General features: G+C 42.8%; 1 protein-coding gene across 1 annotated transcript; it reads right to left on the bottom strand.

Moving 5' to 3' along the window:
* Nucleotides 1–518: 518 nt before the first annotated feature.
* LOC127329584 (uncharacterized) lies at nucleotides 519–1569 on the bottom strand. The gene is made up of 4 exons (XM_071825777.1): nucleotides 1424–1569; nucleotides 1254–1326; nucleotides 894–1157; nucleotides 519–817 (listed from the first exon to the last, which is right to left on the bottom strand). The coding sequence occupies exons 2-4, from the start codon at nucleotides 1321–1323 to the stop codon at nucleotides 519–521; spliced, it is 633 nt and encodes a 210-aa protein (XP_071681878.1). The 5' UTR covers nucleotides 1324–1326; nucleotides 1424–1569.
* Between the last annotated feature and the right edge of the window lie 16121 nt (nucleotides 1570–17690).

Consider the following 17690-nt stretch of genomic DNA (forward strand, 5'->3'; position numbering starts at 1 on the left):
TTCGGCTTCAGATGACTTACGAGATTGCTCCATCATCACAAGTGTTTGCTTCTTCGCATACTGAAGTTGTTGCCGAAGTTCATCCAGTTCTTGCGACAAGGTATCGTCGACAGAGCGGTATCACCAAAAGTTTTCCTCGCGGGAAGATGAAGGCGAAACATTGGAAGGAGCAGAAGATGGAGTATAGTTATCAAATATCAACTGAAAAATAAACAAGACAACATCAAATAACAAGCAAAGATAGAAGTCTTCATTAATCTCTTGGAATAATTACAAGGGCATTACAGTGGAGTTAAGAAAGTACGTGTCGCCAAATGACTACTTTGGCGACAGAAGCAAAAGAAACAGAAAGAAAAACAGAGGCATGCAACTAGACCTCCGGCCTCGAGGAGCTAGGAGTCGAAGCTGGCTTGATCCCCAGATACGCCAAGATCTTCTTCGTGTTGGGCTTGGCTGCCTTGATCAGCGACCTCCATCTCGAATGCTCTACCTGGCTGGTGTCGCCAACCTTCATCCAATCAAGCGTCTGTTGGCTGTCGCAACCAGGGGCAACAAAGATTCTCGACGGCAACCTTCATATTCTCTAGACGCATCTTCAATCCCAGGTCTTCCGACGAATTGAAAAGCTTGGCAAGGGCAAGGAAAGTCGAAGGTTCCTCTTTCTTCGGGAAGAAGTAGGGGAACAACGCCGACAAACTCGCACTGGCATTGGCCACGCCTTCACGAATCTCGCGCCCATGGAACTCCAGAAGAGAAAGTGCATCAAGGAGAGGGTCATTGACGGGATTCTCCAGATCAAAATCTTGGTTTGTTTGGGCTGCCACACAAAACAAAGAACCATTAGTCAAAAACCAAGAAACAGGAAGTACAATAGAAGGGGTTGATGATATTACTCAGCGTACGTCGACTTTGCGACTTCAGACGCTTGATGATCTCTTGTTCACGCACAGTTTGTGCAGTTTTCTGCTCATCTAAGGCAGATTCGGCATCTTTGAGCCTTCTCTGCAGTTCCTCGACACTAGCAGCTTTCACCTTGGCTTCATCAACCTCGGCCTTAGCTTTGCTAGCAGCAAGTTCAGCTTTCTTGCGAGCCGCCTCACTTTGCTCGAGTTTTTGAGCAAGTGCGTCGACACGTTCGTTGGCCTCTGAAAGTTTTTCTGTCGAGATATGAAAAAGAAAGAAAAGAAAGATCAAAAAATAGAGACGAGCAACAGGAATAGAAAGTGCAAAAAAGCAAGTATAAAAGTCGTTACCTTCGGCTCTGGCGGCATATTCACGGTACCCAATAAATTGGGACCCGATGCGGAGAAGATCCTTGATCATAGGCTGTTCAGCGTGAACACAGTAAGAGAAACATCGGCATGAAAAAGAGAAAAGGTGTGAAAAAATAAAATAAGGAAAATATAGATGTCGACAGACTTACATCATCTAAGAGCAAAGTCGACGAACTGCCCAACTGAGGGGCAGAATCAACAATCTTTTCAACCCTTGCCCTTTTTGGTGAAGGGACACGGGGGCTTGATGGCGGAGTAGTGGTGACGACGTCTTGTTGAGGAGGCGACGTTTCTTCTCCTTCAACTAGCGTGTACGAGGCAAGTACGATGCGTGACGTGCTTGTTCGAGGAGCCACGTCAGTAACTGGTACTTCTTCCTCCTCATCACTGATTGATCAAAAAATCGGCAGTATAAAAAAAAAAGCACGACAAGATAAATATTTCGAGTACAAAAATATAGCGAGATAAGTGACTTACGAGCTGATGAGGGATTCAACATAAGGATCGTAAGCTGCCTTCGGATTAGAAGGACCAGCTTCTTCAGCCTTAGAAGTGCCAGAATCCTCGGCATCATGCCTTTTCCTTTTGTTCTTTGGGGAAACTGCAGGAGGAAGGGATTGCGTCGATTCACTGGCCTCAGATTCAATTTCCTTTTCATGGGAAGCCGCAGATTTGTGGGAACCCGCGACTTCACTTTCAGGAATAGAAGAACCTGGGGTATCTTCGGCAACGATGCCCCGTTCTTCGACTTCTCCATCCTCAGGAAGAGGAGGAAGGGAAGTCATAGTAGGATGGTTCTGCAAGAAAACAGCGACAAAAGAAAAATTAGAGTGACACAAATACAATGAGATGCAGGGCAAATTCGGAACAAGATAGAAACTCGAGAAGGCAAAATACCTCGGGGAGAGGATTGGTGGAGCTGTATGGTTCCACGCGACAAGCGGAAGGAATAGGATCCTTTTTTGCCAAGCGGGAAACTCTTCGGATCAATTTCTCCAAGTCCTTTGCAGAAAGATCGTTGGAGATTCTATTGGCGTCGTTTTCACCAGAATACGTCCAGAGGGGATTTTTGCGAGCCTGAAGAGGCTGCACCCTAATCCTAAGGAAGTAGGCAGTGATTTGAACACTGCATGCTTCTTTGCCTCGAGTGTTTTGCAGCTGATGGATACGAGACATGAGTGCCTCTGTCGCCTTTTTCTCTTCTTCAGAAGCTTCGGCATCCCAGGAACGGCGACGCTGAATCCTGGCACTTCCGTCGAAAGGAACTATGTTGTGTTCAACGGAGTCGGCGCTTTCTTCGTGAATGTAGAGCCACTTTTTGCGCCATCCTTGGACAGAATCAGGAAACTTGACGTCGAAATAATCGACATCAGTCCGAACACAGATAACAACGCCACCTATGTTATAAGTGACGTTGTGGGAGCCATTACGGCGGAGGCAGAAAATGCGCTTCCACAGAGCCCAATTGGGAGTGATTCCGAGGAAGCATTCGCAAAGTGTGATAAAAATAGAAATGTGAAGGATGGAATTGGGAGTCAACTGGTGCAGTTGAATCCCATAAACAAAAAGAAGGCCGCGGAGGAAATCGTGGATTGGGGTTGAAAGGCCGCGGATCAGGTGATCAACAAAACTAACCCGATACTCCATTGGAGGCTTGGGGTAGCTTTCTTCGCTAGGAAAGCGGATGGCGTCCTCCTTCGTCATGAGGCCGAGCCTCTTCAGCGTGTTGATGTCTTGATTGGAGATTTTGGATCTCTCCCACTCAAAATCCTCGGCGGCCATCTTGGATTCCGGCGTGCTGTGGCGAGTCAGACGCGTGCGCGGTGGCATCAACGGCAGTGGGCAGAGCAATGTATGTGCGTACGGAAGATTGGAGAGAGTTGGGCGCAGGGGAAGTTTTGCGAAAAGGAACAGGTGAGCGGCGCAAGCGAGGGGATGAACGAAGGTTGAAGAAGGGTTTATATAAGATTCGGGTGAAGCAGTGTGCCGTTGGATGAAGAAATCGTGTGGTGAGGATGGATCTTCTAGACACAAGGGCAAAAGAGTATTTTTACTGAAATAGGCGTTACCGTACGTGCGCCAGGAAAAGCGGAGGACGTGTGTCCACTACTTGCACGACGTGTCAACGTAGTCGACGCAATGGACCCACAGGGCAGAAAAATCACGACTATTCGAGGAGGATGAAGTAAATTTGATTAAGGGAAGTATGTCGACAAGAAAAACGGCGACAGAAAGAATTATTCAATACCTCGGGAACCTTTGGTCAAATACAAGTTTTTGCCCAAATGCTCGGGGGCTACTTCAGGAAAAAGTAAATTTTCGAGTATGATAAATATAGAAATTGCGGGAGCCTACAACCAAGCACAAGTCCTTGGCTGTAGCCTCGGGGGCTACTCCCATCGGGAGCGCTGTTCGCGCACCCGAGAGATAAAAAAAAGAGAGAAGAAGAAAGAGATCATATTGGGAAGTAATGAAAATATAGCGACAAGGTGGACTAAAATGTCGAGCCTACAACCAAGCACAAGTTCTTGGTTGTAGCCTCGAGCTACTCCCATCGGGAACGCTGTTCGCGTGCCCGATGAAATTAACAAAAATAGAAAAACAAGAGAGTATATTTCGAGTTATAATTAACTCTACATATACTCCCATCGGGAGAACAATATAAGTCATATATGACTCGATAAAATGTGCCATTCCAACAGCCGGAAAAGCACTCGACAATATATTCTCAGAACGCCGAAGTTGCGATCAATTTCTGAATGCCGCAAATTTGCGAAGGTAAGACCCCAGATCCGTTCTGCTGGGCGTGGCATCGCCAAAGACTGCGCTCTGCTACTTTTATCCGTATCAACGTATACGAAGAAAAATCCTAACGACGCGTTAGGTACCCGATAAATTTGACTGGGACTCGACAGAATGGTAAGACCTTAAGCGGCACTCGTCGACGTTTACAAGTATCCCGAGATCATGTCCGGGGACGTGATTTTGAAGTAGGTTTTTGCGGATTGCCACTAGAGCGGTTAACTAGTACCTGATCCGTCGATGAACTAGCCCCAATTACCGGTATCCCTGTACAATATAGAATTTTATGTGAAGAAATATAAAAGGTTAAAGCTTTCGAGTAAAAATAAACAATGGAGATTTTCCACGACTCTACGATTCAAGCAAAATCTCGGGAGACTCTGACATAGGCATCCCAAATGGGCCTGCCGAAGATGGTACCCGGGGTTTACTGGAGGCCCAATACCCGAAGAATAAGAAGATTCGGGAGCCCAAGATTTACTAAGGAAAGATAGAGTTGTAATAGGAAGTGTTGTTTGTAATCTGGCGGGACGAGTTAGAAACCGTCCCGGACTCTGTAAACTTGTATAGCACGAATCCCTCGGCTTCACCTCATATATAAGGAGGAGTCGAGGGACAAAAGAATCAACCGAATCATTGTCTGCAAACCCTAGTTTTCACAATCGTCGAGTACTTTTCGGCTGAAACCTTCGAGATCTACTTACCCTCTACTTCTAACTAAACCCTAGCCTACAATCCATAGGCATTGACAAGTTAATCCCTTGTCACTTGGATAATATTAACATGATTTAAAGGTTGGAAGCGTGTGGTACCTATCAATCAAGGCTTTTTTCTCATTCTCGAAGAAATACTGTTGGGTAATACCGGTCCAAATACCGATCGAGATTTCACAAGCTTTAAGTAGACCCCCCCCCCCCCCCCAACCCCCAAACAAAAAAATCAAGTGTACACTAGTAGAAAAAACGCTGTCACCGGCGCACCAAAAAACGTTATAGACGGCGCACAACGTCCGCCAGGGGTAACACACCGGTGGTAATGCGTTATTGCCGGTGCACTAGGCTGGTCTGTCAACGGTAACATTCAATAAAAAAAACCTAGACCTGGATCTCGTGGCTTGTTCCTCCACTGTGGCCGTGCTCATCCCGTGCACCGGTGGTGTTCGCCGTGGCCGTGGTGCCGGAGTAGCTCGCCAGTGGAAGGAAGAGGAGGTGGTCGCCATAATTTATCGAACCAGTAGGAGCCAAGAAGCACGTTGAAGGTTAATGGCGGCGAGATGTAGTGCGGCGCAACACCAGGGATTCCGGCGCCAACGTGGAACCTGCACAACACAACCAAAGTACTTTGCCCCAACGAAACAGTGAGGTTGTCAATCTCACCGGCTTGCTGTAACAAAGGATTAGATGTATAGTGTGGATGATGATTATTTGCAGAAAACAGTAGAACAATTGCAGTAGATTGTATTCGATATAAAAGAATGGACCGGGGTCCACAGTTCACTAGTGGTGTCTCTCCCATAAGATAAATAGCATGTTGGGTGAACAAATTACAGTTGGGCAATTGACAAATAGAGAGGGCATGACCATGCACATACATGATATGATGAGTATTGTGAGATTTAATTGGGCATTACGACAAAGTACATAGACCGCTATCTAGCATGCATCTATGTCTAAAAAGTCCACCTTCAGGTTATCATCCGAACTCCTTCCAGTATTAAGTTGCAAACAACAGACAATTGCATTAAGTATGGTGCGTAATGTAATCAATAACTACATCCTCGGACATAGCATCAATGTTTTATCCCTAGTGGCAACAGTACATCCATAACCTTAGAGGTTTCTGTCACTCCCCCAGATTCACGGAGACATGAACCCACTATCGAGCATAAATAGTCCCTCTTGGAGTTACTAGCAAAAACTTGGCCAGAGCCTCTACTAATAACGGAGAGCATGCAAGATCATAAACAACACATAGATATAAATTGATAATCAACATAACATAGTATTCTCTATCCATCGGATCCCAACAAACACAACATATAGCATTACAGATAGATGATCTTGATCATGTTCGGCAGCTCACAAGATCCGACAATGAAGCACATAAGGAGAAGACAACCATCTAGCTACTGCTATGGACCCATAGTCCAGGGGTGAACTACTCACTCATCACTCCGGAGGCGACCATGGCGGTGTAGAGTCCTCCGGGAGATGATTCCCCTCTCCGGCAGGGTGCCGGAGGTGATCTCCTGAATCCCCCGAGATGGGATTGGCGGCGGCGGCGTCTCTGGAAGGTTTTCCGTATCGTGGCTCTCGGTACTGGGGGTTTCGCGACGAAGGCTATTTGTAGGCGGAAGGGCAGGTCAAGGGGCGTCACGAGGGGCCCACACCGTAGGTCGGCGCGGCCAAGGGCTGGGCCGCGCCTCCCTATCATCTGGCCGCCTCGTGGCCCCACTTCGTTAGCTCTCCGGTCTTCTGGAAGCTTCGTGTGAAAATAGGCCCCTGGGCGTTGATTTCGTCCAATTCCGAGAATATTTCCTTACTAGGATTTCTGAAACCAAAAACAGCAGAAAACAAAGAATCGGCTCTTCGGCATCTCGTTAATAGGTTAGTTCCAGAAAATGCATAAATATGACATAAAGTATGCATAAAACATGTAGATATCATCAATAATGTGGCATGGAACATAAGAAATTATCGATACGTCGGAGACGTATCAGCATCCCCAAGCTTAGTTTCTGCTCGTCTCGAGCAGGTAAACGATAACAAAAGATAATTTCTGGAGTGACATGCCATCATAACCTTGGCCTCGTCTCGAGCATCCCACTTGCACTAGAGTCAATAATCTAGTTTACATTTGTAAAGATATAACACCTTGGCCTTCCGGTGCTTTATCATGTTTTGCTCACGGGAGAGGTTTTAGTCAACGGATCTGACATGCTCAGAACCGTATGTATTTTGTAATTCATTTGCGTCTCAACGCGTCACTCATTTCCAAATGAGTCGGCATTTAATATGTTTGGTCTTCTGGTGGAACCTTAATTCCGCGGTCTGAAATATGTCACTAACATTGTCACACACAATATAGCTTCAAAGTTCGACTGTTGAACTACACCAAGTTCTCAAAGAACCTCTTGACTTAACATCCTTTGTCATTGTCAAAACAATGACATACTCTGCCTTCTTTTGTAGAATCCGTCACAATATTTAGAACTCTTCTAAATCTAGCATAGACTACTTCTAGCTCATTGTGCTACCTTTTAAACAATACTTAGTCTAATTTGAGATTGAAATTATATTTTATATGTGACAAAACCAATATCGGTGTAACACCTTACAGCGATTTGTTTGTCATTTCTTCATACAAATATATATATATATATCCTTAGTTCTTCTAAAGTACTCAAGGATATTCTTACTGTTGTCCAATGATCATCATATGAATCATTCTGGTATATGCTCATAACACTTTATAGCACATAATATCTGATTGTGTACATATTATTCGTGATCTAAAATCACTCATGTGTTTTTACTCATCGAGTGTCAGACACACTCAAGTCTTGTTAATCCTTCACATGACAAGAACATTTTCTTAATATTTCTATATTGAACTACTTCAATATCCATTCTATGTACTTTGACTTAAACTTATTATGTGTTTCAATCTATCTTCATAGATCTTGACACTAGATATGTTTCAGTCCATATCCTTTCATTGAAATTAATTTCTCAATGAAACCTTTTAATCAAGTATATAATTACATCATTTATAACCAACTATATGTCACCTACATAAAGTATTATAAATATGTCTTAGCGCTCCCACTTAATTTCTTGCAAATGCAAGCCTCTTCATCAAGCTTACGATGAAATCAAAAAACTCTTTGACTATTTCATCTGGTGAAGATTCTAACTCCGTGATACTTACTTCATCCAATTGAAGTTCGTATACTTATCTAGTATTCCACGGACCAGCAAAACTCTTGGTTGGATCTTGTATACACCTTTAATACACACTTCTGATAAGTAATGTATTTTGCCATCCTACTAACATATCTCATAAAAGAAATATGTAGTGATTACTAGAATAATCCACATAGACTATAAGCATTGCTACGGAAGATCTAATCTTGTTGTAGTCAACTATTTGAACTTTGTCGTAAACAACTTTTCGACAAGTCAAGCTTCTTCAAGGATATTTCATCCAAGTCCATCAATTTTATAGATCCATTTACTTTCAAAAAGTATTCATCTATCTTGGATTTCATGGCGTATAGCCATTTTAACGGAGTCAGGGCCCATCATAGCTTCTTTGTTTGTAGTTGGTTTATCATTGTTCATAATCAATCCTTTGTCCACAAATCATTTATTTGATCACAAAGTAAACCATACCTACAAGGTTCAATATGTACTTTGATTTCCATGGCTAAAACACTTTGTAGTCATGGGAGCCATGATCGTCGTGGTCGCTTCCGGAATCAATTTCCGATGCTGCGCTACACTGATCATTATGCTCAGGTTCATAAACCTTATCAAATTATATTGTCCTCCCACTCAAATACTTCACTAGAAACAATTTCTTGGAAATAAGAAACATTGACAAACACTTTTGTCTTTGTCTACATAGTGGGAAGAATTCCCAATCAATTCTCTGGGATAACCAACAAAGACATTCATCCGATTTTGGTTGTAAACTTATTTACTTATGCTATGCATACCAAAATTTTAAGAAAAGACTATTAGGATTCATACCCATACCATAACTCGTATGGTGTCATTTCAACGGATCATGATGATGCTCTATTAAGTGTAAAAGCGGTAGTCACTAAAGCATAATCCACAAAAATATAATGGCGTCATAATATTTTATCTCATCATTAATCCAATAAGGTTTGGATACATCTCTCGGATACTTCATCATCACTATGATACTCCAAGAAACGTGAGTTGTAGAACAATTTCATAACTCTCTTAGATGTTCGCTAAAACTCGTAACTCAAATATTTCCACCATGATCCAATCATAGATATTTGACTTTTCTATTACGATGATTTCCACTTCATGCTGAAATTTATTTGAATCCATTCAAAATGTTTCAAACTTTTCCTTATTGAATATATCCACATATATACTCAATTCATTGTTTTGAAAGTTTTCATGGAGTAGAAGAATCTCCCGCACACAACTATGCCCAGTGAACCACATACATCATCATGTATTTTTCACTAAGTTAGTTGCCCGTTCAACTTTTGGCCTATGAACGGTATTTTAATCACTCTCTTTAGAAAAGATTTGCAAGCGCCAAATGATTCAAAAATCAAATGACTCCAAAAATCCATTTGCATGGAGTTCCTTTATGCGTTCCTTTCTAACATGACCTAAATGGCGGTTCCACAAATAAGTGGAATTCAAATCATTTGCCTTATGGCATTTTAGCGTCAGTGTTATGTATGTGTGTTTCACCATTAAGATTTATAATAACTTATCCATCGTACATGGAGTAATGTCATAATTTAAACAACTCATTGTTTTTATTTGACCAGAGCAAAATAACAATTTATTAAGCTCTTTATTATAAATTCTAAGGGCTAGATAGAATGCCAATGACGAACATAATAACACTTTATTTTTGTTCCTGACGTGCATTTCTATCATATTCCTTGTCAGTCACTTAGGCCATTGTATTCTTGTATTGCGTTGTATTGTATGACACTTCATACCAACCAATATAATACTAATACCCAAGAATTTCATAGTGTGAGTTAACTAGGAATACAACCATAACATGTATATCATTTATATACACTTGAGCTAGACTTTCTAGTCTTCTCTTTTCTTTTTGCCAAAATATCTTTTGCAGTTTCTCTTTTAGCTTTCCTCATTATTCAGAAAAACACTTCAACATCATTAACTTCTAGGTTTGTTGGTCAAATACCAATAACCTTGAGGTTCTTACTTTGAAGTTGATCATCATATGACAAGTGTTCCAGATTTCACTATTAGTAACTTTGTAATATGATGAACAATTTCACTCATAATTTTATCCATCATATCATGACGACTTTCCGAGACCATGTCTGTACATGCTAGGCTCGTAAAGTTTTAACCTTGGTATTTGCATGTGCAAATCTAGCTTGCATCCGTTGTATGCACATGTAGAATCTATCTCACCCGATCATCACATGATGCTTCGAAACGACGAGTTTTAGTAACGGTGCATATTAAGGATGGTCACTTCATGGATGTGCGAATATCCGTAGTGCCCCAATAGTTGGAGGATTGTGACGCCTTGCGTCTTCAACCTTCGTACATTCCCATAAAACTTATGAGTTCATGTAGTCTCACCAAATTATATTCTATCATCTTGCAATAAGGTCTTAGATATCACATATATCTCATACCTTGATTATTTCTGAAAACTAAATTTTCAGCTCCTTACTTTTCAAACAGATTTGAACTTCAAGTTTCACGGAGACAAGATAACTTTAGGTACTAATTGAAATCACAGCTCTTTGAATCAACAATGTGAGGTTTACTAAAAGTTTGCAATAGGACTTAATCAATTCTTGATTCATTAACAATACGGTACCAAACCGTAAAGTTTCTTATCAGATTTTAACAGTATTTCTATCTCACTAACAAGACTAGCGCATGGTAGAATATGGATGCCAATACTACAAAATTAATTCAAAATACTACTCAGACTATGTTTATGATAATTAGTTCATGTTTTAATCTAATTACTAATGAACTCCCACTTAATACAACATCCCTCATAGTTGTTAAGTGGTACACGATCCAAATTCACTACACCAAAAACCGATCATCACGTGAGATGATGTAGCTTCAATGGTGAACATCTACATGTTGATCATATCATCCATATGACTCGTGTTCAACCTTTCGGTTTCCGTTGTCCCGAGGCCATGTCTGTACATGCTAGGCTCGTCAAGCAAACCCAAGTATTCCGCGTGTGCAACATGGCTTACACCCGTTGTATGTGAATCGTTGAATCTATCACATCCGATCATCACGAGATGCTTCGAAACGATGAACTGTTACAATGGTGCATACGAGGGAAGAACACTTTATTATCTTGATATTAATGTGAGGGATCATCTTATAATGCTACCGTTGCGATCTAAGCAAAATAAGATGCATAAAAGGATTAACATCACATGCAGTTCATATGTGATATGATATGGCCCTTTTGTCTTTGCGCCTTCGATCTTCATCTCCAAAGCACGGACATGATCTCCATCATCAACGAGCATGATCTCCATCATTGTCGGCGTAGCGTCAAGGTTCATGGCGCCGTCTTCATGGTTGTTCACCTCATGTAGCAACTATTACAACTACTTTGAAATACTACTCAACATGAAAATTAAAGACAACCATAAGGCTCCTGCCGGTTGCCATAATACAATAATGATCATCTCATACATATTCATCATCATATTATGGCCATATCACATCACCAAACCCTGCAAAAACAAGTTAGACGCCTCTAATTTGGTTTGCATATTTTACGTGGTTTAGGGTTTTCGAGAGAGATCTAATCTACCTACGAACATGAACCACAACGGTGATACTAATGTTGTCAATAGAAGAGTAAATTGAATCTTTACTATAGTAGGAGAGACAGACACCCGCAAAGCCTCTTATGCAATACAAGTTGCATGTCGAACGAGGAACAAGTCTCATGAACGCGGTCATGTAAAGTTAGTCCGAGCCGCTTCATCCCACTATGCCACAAAGATGCAAAGTACTCAAACTAAAGATAACAAGAGCATCAACGCCCACAAAACCATTGTGTTCTACTCGTGCAACCATCTATGCATAGACACGGCTCTGATACCACTGTTGGATAACGTTGCATAGAAAACAAAAATTTTCCTACCGCGAACACGCAATCCAAGCCAAGATGCAATCTAGAAGACGGTAGCAACGAGGGGATGATCAAGACTAACCCTTGAAGAGATTCCAAAGCCTATAAGAGTAGGCTCTTATTGCTGCGGTAGACGATCACTTGCCGCTTGCAAAAGCGCGTAGAAGATCTTGATCACGATCGCTTCCGGCGCCACGAACGGGCAGCACCTCCGTACTCGGTCACACGTTCGGTTGTTGATGAAGACGACGTCCACCTCCCCGTTCCAGCGGGCAGCAAAAGTAGTAGCTCCTCTTGAATCCGACAGCACGACGGCGTGGTGTCGGTGGTGGTGGAGAAATCCGGCGGAGCTTCGCTTAAGCGTGCGGGATGTGGTGGAGGAGAGAGACCGCTAGGGTTTGGGGAGAGAGAGGGGTTGGGCGCCGGCACTCTAAGGGGTGCGGCCAAGGCTGAGGCCTGAAGTGGTCAGCCCCCTCTCTATGCCCCTCATTGTATAGGTGGAAGCCCCAAGAGTTCTAGTCCAAGTCTTCGAATAAGACCCCAACACTAAAACCTCCCATATGTAGGAAAACCTACCCAAGGTGGGAATCCCACTTGGGGTGGGATTCCCCCCTTCCATGAGGGGGGTTGGCCGGCCACCCTAGGGGAGTCCATCTTGGACTCCTCCCCTTTAGGGTTGGCTGGCCATGCAAGGTGGAGTCCCTTCGGGACTCTACTTTCCATGGTGATTTCTTCCGGACTTTTCTAGAACCTTCTAGAACCTGCCATAAATGCATCGGATCATTTCCAAACTTGGAATATGACTTCCTATATATGAATCTTATTCTCCGGACCATTCCGGAACTCCTCGTGATGTCCGGGATCTCATCCGGGACTCCGAACAAATATTCGAACTCCATTCCTTATTCAAGTTCTACCATTTCAACATCCAACTTTAAGTGTGTCACCCTACGGTTCGTGAACTATGCGGACATGGTTGAGTACTCACTCCGACCAATAACCAATAGCGGGATCTGGAGATCCATAATGGCTCCCACATATTCAACGATGACTTTAGTGATCGAATGAACCATTCACATACAATACCAATTCCCTTTGTCACGCGATATTTTACTTGTCCGAGGTTTGATCTTCGGTATCACTCTATACCTTGTTCAACCTCGTCTCGACAAGTACTCTTTACTCGTACCGTGGTATGTGGTCTCTTATGAACTCATTCATATGCTTGCAAGACATTAGACGACATTCCACCGAGAGAGCCTGCAGTATATCTATCCGTCATCGGGATGGACAAATCCCACCGTTGATCCATATGCCTCAACTCATACTTTACGGATACTTAATCCCACCTTTATAGCCACCCATTTACGCAAAGTGGTGTTTGGTGTAATCAAAGTACCTTTCCGGTATAAGTGATTTACATGATCTCATGGTCATAAGGACTAGGTAACTATGTATCGAAAGCTTATAGCAAATAACTTAATGACGAGATCTTATGCTACGCTTAATTGGGTGTGTCCATTACATCATTCATATAATGATATAACCTTGTTATTAATAACATCCAATGTTCATGATTATGAAACTAATCATCCATTAATCAACAAGCTAGTTTAAGAGGCATACTAGGGACTTCTTGTTGTCTACATATCACACATGTACTAATGTTTCGGTTAATACAATTATAGCATGATATATAAACATTTATCATAAACATAAAGATATAAATAATAACCACTTTATTATTGCCTCTAGGGCATATCTCCTTCACCTTCTTCCATCATACAGCTGAAGAAATGTTTCGATGCTTCATAGCATTCCACGGCCGCATGAGTCTCGAATATAGCTTTCAGCTCATTCATCAACTCATGAGGATCATGGTGCTCAAAACGTTTTTGAAGATCGGATTCCAGACTGCACAGGATGGCACACCGAACTTGAGAGTACCGAGTTTTCCGAGTTGCGTAAACAGCTTTTACTTCATCGGTTTCATCTTCTGCGGGAGGGTCACCTAGCGGTGCATCAAGCACAAATTGCAGATTTCCGCCGAGAGAGGAAGATCCTCACATGACGGAACCAGTCGGTGAAGTTGCTACCGTTGCTCTTAAGTTTCTCTTTCTCTAGGAACCGATTAAAATTGATTGGGGACGCCATCTCTACAACATATATTTGCAATAGTTTAGACTAAGTTTATGACAAATTGAGTTCAAATTTTAATTCAACATAATTAAAAACCTAAGTGAACTCCCACTCAAAAACAATATCCCTCGCATTGTCTTAGTGATCACACGAACCAAATCCACCGCACCTAAACCCGATCATCACGAGAAAAGGTGTGATTTCAATGGCGAACACTCAAAGTGTTCATCATATCAACCATATGATTCATGCTCTACCTTTCGGTATCACGTGTTCCGAGACCATGTCTGTACATGCTAGGCTCGTCAAGGCCACCTTAGTATCCGCATGTGCAAAACTGTCTTGCACCCGTTGTATGTACTTATTGAATCTATCACACCCGATCATCACGAGATGCTTCGAAACGACAAGACTTGGTAACGGTGCTACTAAGGATGAACACTTTATTATCTTGAGATTTTAGTGAGGGATCATCTTATAATGCTACCGTCGCGATCTAAGCAAAATAAGATGCATAAAAGGATTAACATCACATGCGGTTCATATGTGATATGATATGGCCCTTTTGTCTTTGCGCCTTTGATCTTCATCTCCAAAGCACGGACATGATCTCCATCATCTTCGGGCATGATCTCCGTCATCGTCGGCGTAGCGTCAAGGTCAATGGCGCCGTCTTCATGATTGTTCTCCATGTAGCAACTATTACAACTACTTTGAAATACTACTCAACATGAAATTTAAAGACAACCATAAGGCTCCTGCCATTGCCTCAATACAATAATGATCATCTCATACATATTCATCATCATATTATGGCCATATCACATCACCAAACCCTGCAAAAACAAGTTAGACGTCTCTAATTTGGTTTGCATATTTTACGTGGTTTAGGGTTTTCGAGAGAGATCTAATCTACCTACGAACATGAACCACAACGTTGATACTAATGTTTTCAATAGAAGAGTAAATTGAATCTTCACTATAGTAGGAGAGACAGACACCCGCAAAGCCTCTTATGCAATACAAGTTGCATGTCGAACGAGGAACAAGTCTCATGAACGCGGTCATGTAAAGTTAGTCCGAGCCGCTTCATCCCACTATGCCACAAAGATGCAAAGTACTCAAACTAAAGATAACAAGAGCATCAACGCCCACAAACCATTGTGTTCTACTCGTGCAACCATCTATGCATAGACACGGCTCGATACCACTCGTAGGATAACGTTGCATAGAAAACAAAAATTTTCCTACGGCGAACACGCAATCCAAGCCAAGATGCAATCTAGAAGACGGTAGCAACGAGGGGGTATCGAGTCTCACCCTTGAAGAGATTCCAAAGCCTACAAGATGAGGCTCTTGTTGCTGCGGTAGACGATCACTTGCCGCTTGCAAAAGCGCGTAGAAGATCTTGATCACGATCGGTTCCGGCGCCACGAACGGGCAGCACCTCCGTACTCGGTCACACGTTCGGTTGTTGATGAAGACGACGTCCACCTCCCCGTTCCCGCGGGCAGCGGAAGTAGTAGCTCCTCTTGAATCCGACCGCACGACGGCGTGGTGTCGGTGGCGGTGAAGAAGTCCGGCGGAGCTTCGCTAAGCTACGCGGGAGATTGGGAGGAGACGGGGGCGGCTAGGGTTTGGGAGGGGGTGGCCGGCCACTCAAGGGGGCGGCCAGCTTGTGGTCTTGGGGTGGCCGGCCCCCTCCCTTGGCCCCTCATTATATAGGTGGATCCCCAAGTGTTGGTGTCCAAGTCTTCGAATAAGACCCGAACCAAAAACCTTCCATAAGAGGGGAAACCTAGCCCAACTAGGACTCCCACCAAAAGGTGGGATTTCCACCTCCCATGTGGGGGTGGTCGGCCCCCTATGGACGAGTCCACTTGGGACTCCTCCCCATCTAGGGCTGGCCGGCCATGGAGGTGGAGTCCCATGTGGACTCCACCTTCCTTGGTGGTTTCTTCCGGACTTTTCTAGAACCTTCTAGAACCTTCCATAGAACCTTCCGCGACATTTTATTTCACATAAAATGACATCCTATATATGAATCTTATTCTCCGGACCATTCCGGAACTCCTCGTGATGTCCGGGATCTCATCCGGGACTCCGAACAAATATTCGAACTCCATTCCATATTCAAGTACTACCATTTCAACATCCAACTTTAAGTGTGTCACCCTACAGTTCGAGAACTATGCGGACATGGTTGAGTACTCACTCCGACCAATAACCAATAGCGGGATCTGGAGATCCATAATGGCTCCCACATATTCAACGATGACTTTAGTGATCGAATGAACCATTCACATATATTACCAATTCCCTTTGTCTCGCGATATTTTACTTGTCCGAGGTTTGATCTTCGGTATCACTCTATACCTTGTTCAACCTCGTCTCCTGACAAGTACTCTTTACTCGTACCGTGGTATGTGGTCTCTTATGAACTCATTCATATGCTTGCAAGACATTAGACGACATTCCACCGAGAGGGCCCGGAGTATATCTATCCGTCATCGGGATGGACCAATCCCACTTTGTAACCATATGCCTCAACTCATACTTTCCGGATACTTAATCCCACCTTTATAGCCACCCATTTACGCAGTGGTGTTTGGTGTAATCAAAGTACCTTTCCGGTATAAGTGATTTACATGATCTCATGGTCATAAGGACTAGGTAACTATGTATCGAAAGCTTATAGCAAATAACTTAATGACGAGATCTTATGCTACGCTTAATTGGGTGTGTCCATTACATCATTCACACAATGACATAACCTTGTTATTAATAACATCCAATGTTCATGATTATGAAACTAATCATCCATTAATCAACAAGCTAGTTTAAGAGGCATACTAGGGACTTCTTGTTTGTCTACATATCACACATGTACTAATGTTTCGGTTAATACAATTCTAGCATGATATATAAACATTTATCATAAACATAAAGATATAAATAATAACCACTTTATTATTGCCTCTAGGGCATATCTCCTTCAGAACTTTGTAGAACTGTGTAGTGTGCTTGAGTGAAAGAAATGCCGTCCCTACATATCATTGATTTCCTTCCTAGCGTGCCTTTTCCACTTAGTCTCCCCTCATGTCGCGATTCAGGAACACCAATCGACTTAAGGTCAGGAATGAAGTCAACACAGAACTCGATGACCTCCTCTGTTCCATAGCCCTTGGAGATGCTTCCTTCTGGCCTAGCACGGTTATGAACATATTTCTTTAAGACCCCCATGAACCTCTCGAAGGGGAACATATTGTGTAGAAAGAAAGGACCGAGGATGGCAATCTCTTCGACAAGGTGAACCAGGAGATGTGTCATAATATTGAAGAAAGATGGTGGAAACACCAACTCAAAGCTAACAAGACATTGCACCACATCCTTCTGTAACCTTGGAAGACTAGCTGGATCGATTACCTTCGAGATATCGCATTAAGGAATGCACATAGCTTCACAATGGGTATTCGAACATTTTCGGCAGAAGCCCCCTCGGTGCAAACTTAAGCAACTGCGTCATAATAATGTGGTAGTCATGCGACTTCAGGTTCTGGAATGTTTTCTTCTCCATATTTATAA

This window comes from Lolium perenne, chromosome 2 (genome assembly GCF_019359855.2).
Source record: "Lolium perenne isolate Kyuss_39 chromosome 2, Kyuss_2.0, whole genome shotgun sequence".
NCBI lineage: Eukaryota > Viridiplantae > Streptophyta > Magnoliopsida > Poales > Poaceae > Lolium > Lolium perenne.

What these genes read in the sequence shown, in the direction of transcription:
- LOC127329584 (XM_071825777.1), bottom strand. Translation starts at nt 1,323, where the DNA reads ATGATCAAGGATCTTCTCCGCATCGGGTCCCAATTTATTGGGTACCGT. An exon ending in ATATGCCGCCAGAGCCGAAG is followed by an intron (nt 1,158 to 1,253) that starts GTAACGACTTTT and finishes ATATCTCGACAG; the next exon opens with AAAAACTTTCAGAGGCCAAC. An exon ending in GCAAAGTCGACGTACGCTGA is followed by an intron (nt 818 to 893) that starts GTAATATCATCA and finishes TTTGTGTGGCAG; the next exon opens with CCCAAACAAACCAAGATTTT.